At 40.9% G+C, this 15,857-nt stretch overlaps 1 protein-coding gene across 6 annotated transcripts in view; it reads right to left on the bottom strand.

Moving 5' to 3' along the window:
• Nucleotides 1–15,857, bottom strand: part of LOC113542016 (signal-induced proliferation-associated 1-like protein 2) — a 276,347-nt gene that overhangs the window by 219,749 nt on the left and 40,741 nt on the right. For all 6 annotated transcript variants that reach the window (XR_008301510.1, XM_026939252.3, XM_053232932.1 and 3 more), the window contains exon 2: nucleotides 4,082–5,782. Coding sequence is in view for 5 of the 6 variants with exons in the window: in XM_026939252.3 (XP_026795053.1) it covers nucleotides 4,082–5,459 (1,378 nt within the window). In the remaining variant the exon portion in view is untranslated. The remainder of the gene's footprint in view (nucleotides 1–4,081; nucleotides 5,783–15,857) is intronic.

Genomic DNA, 15,857 nt, shown 5'->3' on the forward strand with positions numbered 1-15,857 from the left:
CACCCATTTAACAAATAAAGACCCATTTTTCACAATTTTTCTACATCTTACTTAATGCACCTTTAAATAAAGACTTATTTAATGATGAGCTGACCGAGACAATTCACGTAAACTCATTTTATTACAGTTCCATGAACTTTTTGTTCTAAAAACATTCAGATGAGTCCTTTTCATCCAATGCTCCAACATGTTGCCTCATAAGATGCTCATGCATCACGGTGGTACTGCCATGCCAGGTCAGATCTGTTCTGTACAATTCGCAGCTTACAACCTTTTTTTAATGCTTTGATGTGAAGTGCTCCCTTGCCTTTGATGACTTTGATCCTATAGTTTTCTCAGCCACCTGGGTGTCTGTTGCCTCTGCCATTTTTCAAAAGCATTGTTTGCACTACTATGATAATCTCATCTGAGGCCAGACCCAGTTGAGGCAGCTACGCGTGCTTCAGACACCCAACTAATTAATAGTGAAATTTGTTGCCAACAAATATTAATGATTTTTACCAATTTTATCGAATTAGCTGTTGCAGCCCTAAATCACAGTCGTGATTTCTGCTAGAAACACTACCAAATACAATATTCACGCTATATTTTGCACTGTATGCTTATAATCTAAACAGCACATGGGCAATATTTCAGTACTGCAGAATCTCATGCTCTGGTATCAGATAAAATCCAAACTTTGTGAAAGCTCCAAACTGCCACAGACCGTAGAACTGAAAATCTCTTTGGATTAACAACCTTTATGTGATCATATACAATGGTAAAGCACATTTATTTACAGATATATGCACATTATTAAACCAGTACAAGAAAGCACAGAAATTAATGCTCCATGCTTCCATCAGTAAGTAGTGAGCTACAGTATATAGCCAAAAGTATGGGGACACCTTTGAATCACACTGATATGTGCTTGAACATCCCATTATACCATAAATTTATTTCCCCGTTGCTGTTATAATAACCTCCACTCTTCTGGGAAGGCTTTCCACTAGATTTTGGATCATGGCTGTGGAGATCTGCATATTGAGTCATAAAGACTTGGACACTCTGTGATCCTTGCTTTGTGCACAGGGCCATTGGCATGATGGAACAGATTCGGGCTAAGCCCCTTAGTTCCAGTAAAGGGGAATTCTTAATGTTACAGCATAGAAACACATTCTAGACAACTGTGTACTGTTGTAGAAAAACATTTTGGCAACAGTTTGAGCAAGGCAGAAATATGGATGTGATGGTCAGGTTCCCACATAATTCCATATAGTGTAGGTTGGGTGTATAGTCCGGTCCATAAATATTTTGACAAGTTATTGTTCAACCACAGTACATTTGAGTTCAAATTAAATACTGAATACGACCTCAAAGTGCACACTTTCAGCTTTAAGGGTATTTGCATCAAAATCAGGGGAGTGGTGTAGGAATTAGAGTTTACTGCACCTCTCTTCAGTTCCTGGACTATTTTGCATTCAGCAAGTGAAATGCATGCTCAATTGGGATCAGGTGATTGACTTGGCCTTTGCAGAACATTCCACTTCTTTGCCTAGAAAGGTTTCTTTGAAGTGTTTGAGTGAATTTAGGTAGATAATATAGCCCTATACATTTCAGGATTCATCCTGATTTTGTCAGCAGGCACAGCATCAATAAATATAAGTGAATCAGTTCCACTGGCAGCCATACATGCTCGCACCATAACACTAAATCAACCATGCTTTACAGATGAGGTGGTATGCTTTGTATCATGAGAAGCTCCTTCCCTTCTCCATACATTTCTCTTCCCATTATACTGGTACATGTTGATCTTTGTCTCATTTGTCCATAGGATGTTGTTCCAGAACTGTATGAGCTTTCTAAGATTTTTATTTTTTGGCAAACTCTAATCTGTTCTTCCTGTTTTTGAGGCTTATCAATGGTTTAGACCTTGTAGTAAACCCTTTGTATTTACTCTGGGGAAGTCTTCTCTTGATTGTTGACTTTGACACAGATATGCCTACTTCCTGGAGGATGTTCTTGATCTGGCCAACTGTTGTGAAAGGGTTTTTCTTCATCAGGAAAATAATTTTTCTGTCATCCACCACATTTGTTTTCCATGGTCTTCCAGGCCTTTTGGTGTTCCTTAGCTCACCAGTGTGTTCTTTCTTTTTATGAATGTACCAAACATGTAGATGCCAATGCCAATCTAATGCCACTCTAATGCCAATTTTCTTTTAATGCCAATCTTGGCCAAACCTAATGCCAATTACTTTTGGTAGTGCTTAGAAGGGTACAATAACACAAAGTGCTGTAATTCTGACAGCATTCACCTGATTTCGATGTACAGACTCTCAAATTATAGCTGGAAGTCTGCACTTTCAGTTCATATTTAATTTTATAACATCATCATTATTTAATTTCAACTCCAATATACTGTGTTAGACAGCTAAAATAACAATGACTTTGTCAATGTCCAAATATTTATGGACCTAAATGTAAGAGCCAAGATGAGATGCATTCTTTCAGCTATGTCTCCTCAATTTAATAAGCTGCAGTGCACCACATGTCCAGTCTTTTCATTAGAATGTGTGAGTGCAGAGTGCCTGTAGATCTGGATTCTTGCTGTCTTCTTGCTGATTCTAATTTTAATCTTTAAATACAAAAGTCATCTCACATTGTGTGGGTTATGCACTTAATTACAGTAATGCACTTAAGGATGGGAGGATCAATTGGCTACAGATTGGAATCAGAATATGTGAACGGCAATTAGCCGTGGTAAAGAGGAAAAAAAAGAATGTGAAACTTCACAAACCAGTGCTGTTTGCTATGTGCCTCGTGGGCAAAGTGAAGCAAAGAATTTTAACATAAGGCACTTAAAAGTATGTCATGTATCCAAATACACAGAGTATCAAAAGCTAACAGACCTAGCAAAGATGGATATAAAAGCACAACACCAACAAGGAGCCACCAAACTGTGCAGACCACATTACCTGGAGCCATGCTATGCGCTTCCCAGTGGGAAATACTTTTCAGATCTTGCCCTTCCTGAACTATTGTCATCTTTGTAAATGTTAGGAATATTGTGAAAACAAGTGAATAGATCCTAGATTATGAAAAATTACATTAAAATAACCAATTCATTCTTCCGTCTCAAGGCACATGACCAGAGAGAAAATAGAGCTTGGAATGACATTGGATGAAATGGTAACCATTGGGACAAAGTAGGCCTAGCAATGCACCTGGAAAGGCATGAAATTGTTCTAAAGCTCTGACGGGGTGCACGGGTGTCTCTTCATTATGTGAAGGCTGATTACCAAGCATTTCAGAAGGATATGCACGAGAGTAAATAATGAAATAAAGTAAATAGAGTAAATAGAGTAAATCATGGAATAAATTCTAGCTTGTGCTTCATGCAAACTAGACTTTTTTTTAGAAGGTTTTTGGACATTGCAGAAAAATTGTTTTGAAATTGGTTTCCCTCTGTGAAACTGGGTAATTATGACCCATAAGGTGATTAATTCACATGCTCCAATAATATTTAACGCTATTGTCAAAACCACTGTCAAATTCCACAGACAAGTACATTCCTATTACATGTTCCTGACTACCTGCCAAATTTTACAAAATTGTTTACCTGAACAATCATTCATGCCACCTGTAATGAACATTCAAATGTGATTATTTGTGAAACAACTCTACTCAACTTCAAATTTACTAAAATGAAGATATTATTGTAATAGACAGGGTATACAATGTTTTCTACCGGATGCCTTATTGTACAGGAAGAAAATTTATGTCTTTCACCCATAACTCAACATGGTTTAGATTTCCTAAATAATGAGAAGGGCAGTAATAGTTTAAAGAAAGAAAGCCCAATCCTAAAGTGAATTCTATCATATGACACTTCATTTTCTAGAAACATTAAGGAGCAATGAAGAATAATGGGACAACTTAGATTAATAATGTTCCTATACCCAGCTTGGCATTGCACAGAATCCCCTCTAATGGAATGCATCCTATATTTCCCACCCCAGTTCTTAATAATAATAATAATAATAATAATAACAATAATAATACCACCACCTACTTAATAATAATAGGAGCAAACAATGCTTACCTTTTCCATAGAAATATTTATGGTAATAGTATGCCCCCAAGTCAATGTGCTCAATGATGTATCGCTTCACTTTTTCACGATGGACTGGTTGGTTTTCCCGGGGTACCTCCAGCACAGAAACACCAGCATTTGTGCAGTGAGAGCTTAATGAGGACTCAAAGGAGCAGCTTTCTCCTCCACTATAGTTGGCACTGTTGGCCCTGGACAAAGAAATCTTCCTTTCACCCTCACCACCAATCTCATTCCGGAAATGTGGGCAACTTAGCACTAGCCCATTGCTCTTTCCATCACCCTCATCCGCGTCAAGATTCTGTTTAGGGTTCAACTCTTCATTGCTGCCCAGTGGAGATTCGAACATTGGTGCAGTTCCACTCGTATTTCCACATATTGGACCACTACATGGGACTTGATACTGTGAAGCAGCCGAGGCACCAGTAGTAGTGTTCTTCCTATGACAAAGGCTGACTTGATTTGCCACAGCATCACTAACATTGAAGAGTGCACTCTGTACATCATAGTGAGCAAAGAATTTCGGGACGCCAAGAGACCGCCGGTCTTCCTGCTCTGTTGAAAGCCGGAGACCATCATGCTCACTTTTAATAGTTCTCAACTTCCGGAATAGAGATGTCTCAGATGACTCTGACTTCAGACGATGCACGAAGGTCTTTTCTCGTTCTTGATTGTAGAGAAGGGAATTGCCAACATAGTCATAGCCTGAGATACAAATGATCTCTCCACGTGCTATTTGAGCTGCTGTCTGCAAGCTAGGTGAGAGAGCACTGTTGTAGTACAGCTCTGGGAAACCAGTTGAGTGTGTATTCAGATGATCCAATGTATCTACTCTGTAATCCTTTAACAGTGCAAGGACTCCATCCCCACCTAGACCTTGTTGGTCAATAGAAGAAGTGCTGCCATACTCCCGATGCAATGAAGCACCTGTGTTTGGGTTGACAGCTTTTTGATGCATTAGGTCCTCAGCATCTATATCACTGATAGTCACATCACTGTTACTTCGCTGTCGAATAGGAGGAAGTCCCTTTAAATGGGACTGACTCAAAAGGTCACTCAGTGAATATTTTGTGTCAGGATAATCAAGTTCCAAGGGTGCTTCATTCACATCAGTGATCTCTATACTTTGGTCTGGCTGCCCATTTTGCAAGGCCATAATAACTCTCTCATAGTTTGATCCACATAGATTCTCCCACCCTTCTTTTTTGGGCGGCCAGTCTGATATCCTGGCACGCACTCCCATTTTAGGCATGGCAGATGTGACTTTTCCTACCCCATTAGACTTGCACTGCAGGCTGGTAGCTGGAATTTCTTTGTTTCCATTCGAGGACCTCAGTTTCCTGTTGAAAATCTCCTCTGAAGGCTGCATGACTTTAGAGGAGACCTGAAGGCCTCCAGTCACTGCAGTCTATAGAACTGTCCTGTTTGCAGCTGGTGGGGAAAGCAGGAACACAAGTACTCTATTAATTACATTGTAATAGGTCTTAAAGAAGAGGCCTTCCTTCTCAGGCTTCAGAGATAGCAAAGGGCCAACCTTTAGCCTAAGTCCATAATTCCTTAGGATTGGCTAGGTCAATGACAGACAAAAAGAATTTGGGTAATAAGACTGGCTGATGAGCAATGAGGCTTAGATAGGCAGTGCTCTTTTCAGAAAGATGAGCTAATATAGTGCATATCCTGGTGGAGCTGAATCTGCAAAATGTAGAAAAAAAGGGAAAATGCATTAATAATTAGAAACAGAGGAATAGTTCCCATAAAATATATAAAGACAATTCCTATAAATCTAATCAAGATTAGCAGTTATGAGGTACAGTATGTTACTTAACAGACATAATCAATACCATAAAACACAGAAAACACTTAGCACAGAGGTGTCCAATTTTATCCGCAAAGGGCCAGTGGGAGAGCAGATTTTTATTCTAATCCATCTGTATCCATCTGATTAAGCTACTTTTTACTACAAAATGCTGCTATTTTACTATGAAATGCTATAAATATTTTAAGTGATTTAAAATGTATTGATGCCATTTTGAAGAGAAATGTTGTGCTAAAATTCATTGCATATATGGGCTTAAATGAAATACACAGATCAATTCTGTGGCTCAGCATAGAGCTCAAAAGCTTGGGAAACTACAATCAATGACCACAAAGATTTTATTGTTCTTCACTTTCTCATGGGCATTTTATTATAAACCATCAAGAAAATGCCATCACACTACCAACATAGTAGAAGGCTTATGCTAAAAATCAATTAGGCCTATTCCAGGGGTCAGGTTTGCCCATTTAGTAGATTTTGATGCATGCTTACTATTTCTTCAAAGCAGACAATCAATTTTAAATCCAGGAACTTTCTTCTAATCTAACAGATATTTCCTTCTAGCCTAAGCTAATATCATTCCACTGTTCAGCAAGTGTATGACAATGCATCACTGCTTTGCCAAACACCACAGTTTGAGGTTTATCTTTGTAGCCACTTCATCATTTATGGAATATTGCTGGCCACATTAGCTATTAACCATTAAGGTCTGCACCCATGCATGACTTTCGTCCATCCATCCATCCATCCATCCATCCATCCATCTTCTATACGCTTATCCTACAGATAGGATCAGAGGGGAACCTGGAGCCTATCCCTGGGAACTTGGACACAAGGCCCTGGATGATGTGCCAACCCATCACAGGGCATAATCGCACAAACTATTGACAATTTAGAGATGCCAATCAGCCTACAATGCATGTCTTTGAACTGGGGGAGGAAACCAGAGTTTGGTGAAGCTCTGATGCCACCTACCCAGCATACTGCTGCAAAGAAGACTGCACTGGCTATCATAGACTGGTAGAAGATCTCTAACATCTTGCTGCAAACATTAAATGACTTGAGCTTCCACAGAAAGTGGAGTTTGCTCATCTCTTTCCTGCACATAGCCTCTGACTTGACCTTCCAGTCCAGCTTGTTGTCAAGATGGACACCAAGTTATCTGTAGGTATCAATCAACTCAGTGTCCTGACCCATGATGGTAATGGGGTTGTGGTCCTCTTCCTCCTGTAGTCCACCTCCATCTCCTTGGTCTTGGCCACATTGAGGAGTAGATGGTTCTTCCCGTACCACTCCACAAAACTGTTCACCAGGTCCCTGTACTCCTCTTCCTGTCCATCCCTGATGCCCCCAACCACCACAGAGTCGTCAGAAATTTTCTGATGGTGGCAGATATCCATCCTGCGCTTAAGTGTACAGGATGAAGAGAAGAGAGGAAGGGGAAGAGAAGAGAGGAAGGGGAGAGGTTCCCTTTGGTGCTCCAGTGCTAAGTGCTCAGCAGGCACTCAGACAGGAAGGTTCTGGTCGGTACTGACAGATAGGTGGCGGGGGATCGTGAGTCCCTTGAGGATGGCCGTTAGGTGAGGGGGTGTGATTGTGGAAAGTAGGGGTGTGAGTCTTCTAAAGAAGGCTGGGATGAGGGGTGGTGAATGGTTGTGAGATGACAAGGGGAGAATTGGTGTAGACGACAGGGTGGGAGAAGATGTCTGATCTTGGGGGGAGTTGGGGAAGAGTGGTCGTGGTGAGGGAGGGTGTAGTGCTAAAACTATTGAAGAACAAATTCAGCTTGTTAGCTCTTTCTAGACTGCCCCCACAGGTGGTTGTTTTGCTTGGAGCTGGTGATCTGCTTCACGCCAACCCACACCTGCTTTGCATTGTTCTGCTGAAGCCTGCCCTCCAGCTTACTTCTGTAGGCTTCTTTGTTCTCCCTCAGTCTAACCTTAAACAATTGCGGCACTCTCCTCATCTGTTCCTTATCCTTCTGCTTGAAAGTCTGCTACTTTTTATTCAGTAGTTCCAGGGTTTGTTATTAGGAAAACAACTGACTCTCCTGACTGGAACTATAGTGTCCATGCAGAAATTGATGTAGCTCTGCATCCTCTGTATTGTCAGTTTTTCAGGAATATTGAACTGCATTCCAGAGTGCAGTGCAGATCTTCAAAGCACCAGCAGCTGATTGTGTGTGTACATGAAGCGACCTGCTCTCTTCCCATGGTTTTCCATTCCGAACATAGAGTGCATAAAAAATTACATTCCTAAAAAAACCTGAAACTTACAAAGTAAGAAAAAGAGAGCGGAAGTAAGGAAAATGACAGGTATGTAAGTAGAAAAACCTAATATAGCTAATATAGGTAAGATAGGTAATGTCACTCGAGACAGGAGCTGCTGAAATCAGCTGCCACTCACATGGTACCATCACACACTCAATAGAGGATGTGCGCATGGTCAAGTGTCAGCTGCAGAGGGAGAGGAGGTGGGTTGAAACTGCAGGTAAGGCATGATGATTCTCACCCATGTCTTATTATTGCCAGTCTACTTATGTATATTTCTTTGTACTTTCAGTAAGGCCTGTGATCTGAGAGAGAGAAAGCGTGGCATAGCTAGCGGAGTTTGCAAGACACATATGCACATGCGCGTAGGCAAGGAGCGTGAACTTTGAACTTGAACAGCTCTACTGACATTCCAGCTGCCTCCCGAGTCTTCCTCTGCACACACTCATACTGGGTTCTACAATAATAAATTGAAAAGACCAAGGCAAGCAGCAAACATAAACCAATATCTCTTGCTTTTTGTAAACTTCACAAATGTATAGCTTATTTATTTGCTTATATTTAGTCTGCCACCATGGAGAAAAATATATTCATTCAACTATGTTAAAGGGAGAAAAGTGTGGCATACTACATATATTATTCCCTATTCTACAGAGGGACTATCGAGAGCATCCTGAGCAGCTGCATCACTGCCTGGTTTGGGAATTGCACTGTTTCAGATCGCAAGACCCTGCAGCGGATAGCGAGGACAGCTGAGAAGATCATCTGGGTCTCTCTTCCAAAGCCACCAGCATTGTGGATGACCCCACACACCCCTCACACACACTCTTCACACTCCTGCCATCTGGTAAAAGGTACCGAAGCATTCGGGCCCTCACAACCAGACTGTGCAACAGTTTCTTCCCTCATGCCATCAGACTCCTAAATACCTAGAACTGGACTGAAGGAACACACACACACACATACATATACACACACACACAACTGAACTGGTCCAAAGGAACTCACGCATACTTACATACATATACATACACACAATGGAACATCCTCTATGCACATGCACTGCACATGTTTTGCACATGTTTTGCACATGTCTTATTATTGCTGCTACTACTATGTTTACACTGTTTACACTACCTCAGCTGTAATATTTGCACTACTGTCACTTTATCACTTTCAACAGGACTGTGTACTGGTCGGCGTCGTAGTTATGTACTGTCTGTTCTGTCTTGTGCTGTCTGCACATGTTTGCACTTGTGCACTTTACGTTTAATTTATGTAATTTATGTAGTCCCCGTAGTTCTGTGTTGTTCTGTGTTGTCTTATGTGGCACCTTGGTCCTGGAGAAACGTTGTTTCGTTTCACTGTGTACTTGTATATGGCTGAAATGACAATAAACTCCACTTGAATTGACTTGACACTTGACTATTATACTGGCCACTGGCACTTTAATATGCAATTAAACTTTTATTTTAGCATCACATGACAGTGACCAGCCAGTAACCTCCAGATTTGTCCAAATTTCTCCTACTTTCATGGGTAGAGTTACCTACTGGGAAACCAATACATACACTTGGCTAGGACACAGACAGCCTTGAGTTCACATTTGTTTCCGAGCCATGACTACCACACTGTTCGGTGGAGAAGTGCTATTAGTCAGCAAAACTGTACCTTCTCAATGTCTCTTTAGCTATCATTTGGTGAATATAAAGAACTCAGCCATTTATATCAGTGGTTAACCTCTAAAACTGAGAATAGGGGTCATAGATTAGACTCAGACAAAGACATTAAACAATTCTATGCTCATTTCTCATCACTAGGGCCACATCCAATTATTTTTATAATCGAATTATAAGTGAATTTATAATGATATTTTTATAATGGACTAAATATTACTCCCTGTTCCACAAACAGTAATCATTTTTCATTTACAAATAAGCAATTTATTCATTTTAAATCATGACAAATTCTAATATTACAATATCTTTCTCTGTATCTAAACTGTTGCATAAAACTAACCTTTGCTCAACTTTTCCATGTCGCTCACTTCATCTAATATTAGCTGAAATCACCAGCTTTCATTGAAAATGAATGACTTCTAGCTGATTAGTCATGTTTTGTTGCTGCCAGTATGAGCACAGATTTGCAGGCAGTGAATGAGGATCATACACAGACAATATATTCACTAAAAATATTCCCTCACTAATAACAAATGTCTCCCCCACCTCCTGCTATCACTCAGGTTTTTCTGACACTGCAGTGGCAGAACACTGATGTCCCAGGGTGACCTCATGCCTGTGGAGGGTCCCAAATTATGCCCAAATCTCATCCTTGCTTCAGTGGATAATCTTAGGTAGATTTGTACCTTTTAAGAATTGCTGCTGTCATAAAAAAAACTCTCCTGTGCTCATCCCAGAGCTCTTATTTACAAAGGGACATGGGGCCTATACAGAGTTTGGTTAATATATATAATATAAAACAGAGTTGGGTTAATAATACCAAAATTGCATCCATTCACCTTGGATGTAACCAAGGATGAAAGAGGTACTCAAACAGCTGCCTAAAACAGAGGCATCTCAGTTGGGCTTAAGCCCGTTTTGTGTGCATGATAGCAAAGCAAAGAGCAGTGTTAGGTCCAGCGCCACAGCCTGACAGTTTAATATAACCACAATATGTCACAATGATTTATTTATTTATTTATTTTGCATGGAGGACATTGGAGGAGACAGCGTCTTAATTTAGACCTAGATTTTATTTATAGATAAAATTATGAAAAACACTTACAGAAAGTGTGATATAAGCATAGCAGATGGGTGCTCAGCTTATCATTTAAAAAGTGAGCATGTTTTCTTTATAGAAGAGTTTAACCAAAACACTGGAAGAATTGTATTGAAACTCAAAGCAGTGACTTGAAAAGATAAAACAGCCTATTTCCCACACAAACAATGCAATTTCATAACCTCAATTTAGTGTCTCAAAGCTACATTAAATTGTGTTCACAATTAAAAACAATAATAAAAAAAAACAATCTGTTTCTTTCTATCCCTCATTTTTTTTTCAGATGTGGAGGCAAGAGCTTGTGTTAAAAGGCAGTGGTCTAGATGCTCCTTTACTGAAGAATCTGGTAATCTCTGACTATTATTACGTAATTAATTATTATTAGCCAACACAGCTACACCATATACCCAAAAGTATGTAGACACCTGACCATCACACCCACATGTGGGCCAGCTTAAGATCATCAAAAATAAATTATGTTGTATGTATGGATGGATTAAGGTGCAAGTCTAGATTCTGCTGGCACTTGGACAGAATCTTTTTGCATGTTTGTCACACACTAATGTTTCAGATCATCAAACAAATTTAAATATTAGTCAAAGATAACATGAGTAAACACAGAACACAGTTTTTAAATGAAGGCTTTTATTATTACGGGAAAACAAAATCCAAAACTACATGGCCCTGTGTGAGAAAGTGTTTGCCCCCTTAACCTAATAACTGGTTGGGCCACCCTTTGCAGCAACTACTGCAATCAAGCATTTGCGATAACTTGCAATGAGTCTGTTACAGCGCTATGGAGGAATTTTGGTCCACTCGTCTTTGCAGAATCGTTGTAATTCAGCCACATTGGAGGGTTTTTATTGCATGAACCACCTTTTTAAGGTCATGCCACAGCATCTCAGTAGGACTTTGACTAGGCCACTCCAAAGTCTTCATTTTGTTTTTCTTCAGCCATTCAGAGGTGGACTTGCTGGTGTGTTTTGGATCATTGTACTGCTGCAGAACCCAAGTTCGCTTCAGCTTGAGGTCACGAACAGATGGCCGGACATTCTCCTTCAGGATTTTTTGGTAGACAGCTGAATTCATGGTTCCATTTACCACAGCAAGTCTTCCAGATGTTTTCTGGCAAAACTGAGACGAGCTTTTATGTTCTTTTTGCTCAGCAGCGGTTTTCGTCTTGGAACTCTGCCATGCAGATCATTTTTGCCCAGTCTCTTTCTTATGGTGGAGTCATGAACACTGACCTTAACTGAGGCAAGTGAGGCCTGCAGTTCTTTGGATGTTGTTGTGGGGTCTTTTGTGACCTCTTGGATGAGTTGTCACTGCGCTCTTGGGGTAATTTTGGTCGGCCAGCCACTCCTGGGAAGGTTCTCCACTATTCCATGTTTTCGCCATTTGTGGATAATGGCTCTCACTGTGGTTCACTGGAGTCCCAAAGCTTTAGAAATGGCTTAATAACCTTTTCCAGACTGACAGATCTCAATTACTTTCTTTCTCATTTGTTTCTGAATTTCTCTGGATCTCGGCATGATGTCTAGCTTTTGAGGATCTTTTGGTCTACTTCACTTTGTCAGGCAGGTCCTATTTGAGTGATTTCTTGATTGCAAACAGGTGTGGCAGTAATCAGGCCTGAGTGTGGCTAGAGAAATTGAACTCAGGTGTGATAAACCTCAGTTATGTTTTAACAGCGGGGCAAACACTTTTTCACACAGGGCCATGTAGTTTTGGATTTTGTTTTCCCTTAATAATAAAAACCTTCATTTAAAAACTGTTTTGTGTTTACTCATGTTATCTTTGACTAATATTTAAATTTATTTGATGATCTGAAACATTAAAGTGTGAAAAACATGCAAAAAGATTGGAAATCAGGAAGGGGGCCAACACTTTTTCACACCACTGTATGTAGCTCCTGAGACACTGTTGCCATATTTAGCCCAACAAATGCACAGTCTAGGACATGTGGGTGTTTGGAATATGTTTCACCAATTTTTGCACATGCATTTGAAGTTGTGCAATGCTGTGTTCTGTGCCAGGCTAACAACAAAGCAGCTGAGGTGTCAACTGCTGCAGCTCACACCCAGGCACCTGCAGGACCCTTTAAACACTTGCAGGTTGACTACATCGCCCTTCCCCGTGTCAAGATAAATGGGATGTGTTGGTGGTGGTTGACAAGTTTTCACGTTGGATTGAAGCCTATCCAATGAAAGACAGCCACACACATGGCAAAATCATTGGTTAGAGATTTTTTGTCCCCTCACTGGGGAATCGCTGAATGCATTCATTCAGACAGCAGAACTCACTTTTCTGATCAAGTTGTGCAAGAAGTTAAGAGAATGTTGAATGTTCAGTGGAAGTTTGACTGTCCACATAGGCCTCAGGTTTCTGGACAATTTGAGCGTCAAAATCAGACTTTGAAACAGCGATTGTCGTAACTACACCAGAGTGGGCTGTCGTGGGTGGAAAAGTTGCCAGCTGTTTTGTGCGGTATTCAGTCTACACCCACGAGTGGGCCAGTCTCAGCCCAAATGAGATCATTACAGGTTGACCGATGGCCCTACTGGGGACAATCGATCTTAGACAAGCAGATGTTCATCTTACCTCTGATGCATTAATAAAATATTGTAAAGAGCTCACTGAAGCTGTTAGCTCTGCACAACAATGTCTCCAGGAGGCATGGACCTCACCTCCAAAGGGGGGGACATGCTATTGTGCCAGGACATTGGGTAATGATTAAAAACCATACTGCTGGTCTGTTGGAGACGAAACGGAAAGGCCTTTTCCAAGTTCTCTTAGTAACTGATTCAGCAATGTTGTGTCAGGAATGCAAGACTTGGATACAGGCATTGGAAAGTGGTTCTACCACCTAACTAGGGACAGTTTGGGTGGCTCTGCGAAGAGGCCTTTGAGAGGATCCAATGGTGTTTAGGCCATGGGGATTAAACTTGAATTGAAGATTCCCTTTCCCCAACATGCGATTAGTGCGCCCTACTCCTCTCAATGGACAGGACCCAAGTTAGGGAGATATAATAGCCTTTTACAGTGGTAATATACACAACATTTAAACCTAAAACTTCTGATCAAAGTCCATATGTGTGTCTGTTTTCAATTAAAGTTTTAGATAGACTTACAAAATTCTTTTTGAAGTTCTAGGAAAAAGGAAAAGAAAAACTAAATTGCTCCTGCGTCTGCCTCAAGATACTGTTGTCTTTTGTTTTGAAGGAAAAACCAAGTGGGTTGTATTTGGAGTTGGTGCATGTGCTATGAGAGAACCAAGAGTCTACTACTGGATCCATCAGGTTTCCACTCACTCCTAATTGGCCCCGCGAAGTGCTACAATGCTGCCCGCCACCTGTGCTCACTGTGCTGAAACAAGACCCATCCGTCCTTGCCATCAACACAGCTCTCAAATTAAGATCAAAGTTCTTCTAAGAGAACTTCAGCAAGACATAGACTATTTTGGTTTCTATTCCGGTACCAGGTTTACAGGTACTGATAATCTAAGGGGTGGGAAATTCTCAAATATATAATAAGGAGATTGAGATTTGGGACACTTCCACTCAAATTTACTCTTCTGATGATATAAGGTGTCATTGCTCAACCAGTTCTGTATCAGGCTGTATCAGGATTTTATTTTTGTTTAGGAGGACAGTGTTTTTGTTTCGACACAGTTTTGATTTGGATGTTCATTCTATATTGCATTTTGGGATTGCGGCTCAGAATCATTGGTGAGAGGACAGTGCTGGGCCGGACTGTCCCTGTGTTGCTATAAAGACGTAACAACACTGCCTGTGTGCATTCGCCTGTAGAAGTGCTAATGACCCTGAAGCTCCAGCTGAACACTGCACAAAGTTTTATAAGTAGAAAGGGTGATGTTAGACCATGGAACTCAGGAAACAGAGTGGGGGGGGGGGGGGGCATTTTGTCAAGGCAACCCACCCCCCAGGCAATAAGCAGGCCTCATGTTGGTGACTGGACACTGCTCAAACCTAATTTAGGTCATATTGAAGATGCGTCATCACCTTACTTTTGGAACAGTCCTTCGCACGTGCCAATTAAGCTGAAAAATGTCCAAATAGTGGCCACTTTAGACACAGGTTCTTCATTATCTGTGGTAAGGATAGATATATTAAGAGCCACCCAAGATGGACAACTTGATGTCATGCCAGACTCTGGCACATGCAAACCCTTAGGGACCACCTGGTTAACATTTTGATTCCATTGGCAACGTGTTTTTCCATAGGTTCGCTGTTCAGCCCAGTCTAAATACACCAATAATATTGGGAATGGATTTTATGCTTAGAGCTTATTATAGCATATTATATACTAGCAGAAAAGTAACCGTTGGGAACACTGATGCGGTTGATGATGCGGGTATCCCGTTGGAGGATCATCAAGGTGTATTCAAGGGTCTGACTTCAGCTGGCTGTTTCGCAGTCGTTTAGATCTCAATTGACACAGGCTCTGCAAAACCTAGCAATTTACCCTCTTATTATGCCTCTCCTGTGCAACGGAAGCCAAGTGAGGGGCAGATAGCTATGATGCTGGATGAAGGTATAATAGAGCCTGCATCGGGTCCACGGACATCACCCATAGTTATTGTGCCCAAGCAGTCAGGTGAACTGAGATTCTGTGTGGACCCTGAATAAATATCACTGTTTGAGTGAGACGGTCATTCTATGCCTCGAATTGATGACCTGTTAGATTTCTTGGCAAGGGAAAGTTCATCAGCACAGCTGATCTCACCAGAGGTTACTGGCAGGTTGGGGTTGAGAAGAGTTCACAACCCAAGACTTTACTTCTTTACTTCTCACTGCGGCCTGTCCCAGCTCAGATTCATGCCATTTGGTTTGTGCAATGCGCTTGCTGTTTTTCCACTGATCATGAAATCCATTTTGGCTGG

This window comes from Pangasianodon hypophthalmus, chromosome 3 (assembly GCF_027358585.1).
Source record: "Pangasianodon hypophthalmus isolate fPanHyp1 chromosome 3, fPanHyp1.pri, whole genome shotgun sequence".
Lineage (NCBI taxonomy): Eukaryota > Metazoa > Chordata > Actinopteri > Siluriformes > Pangasiidae > Pangasianodon > Pangasianodon hypophthalmus.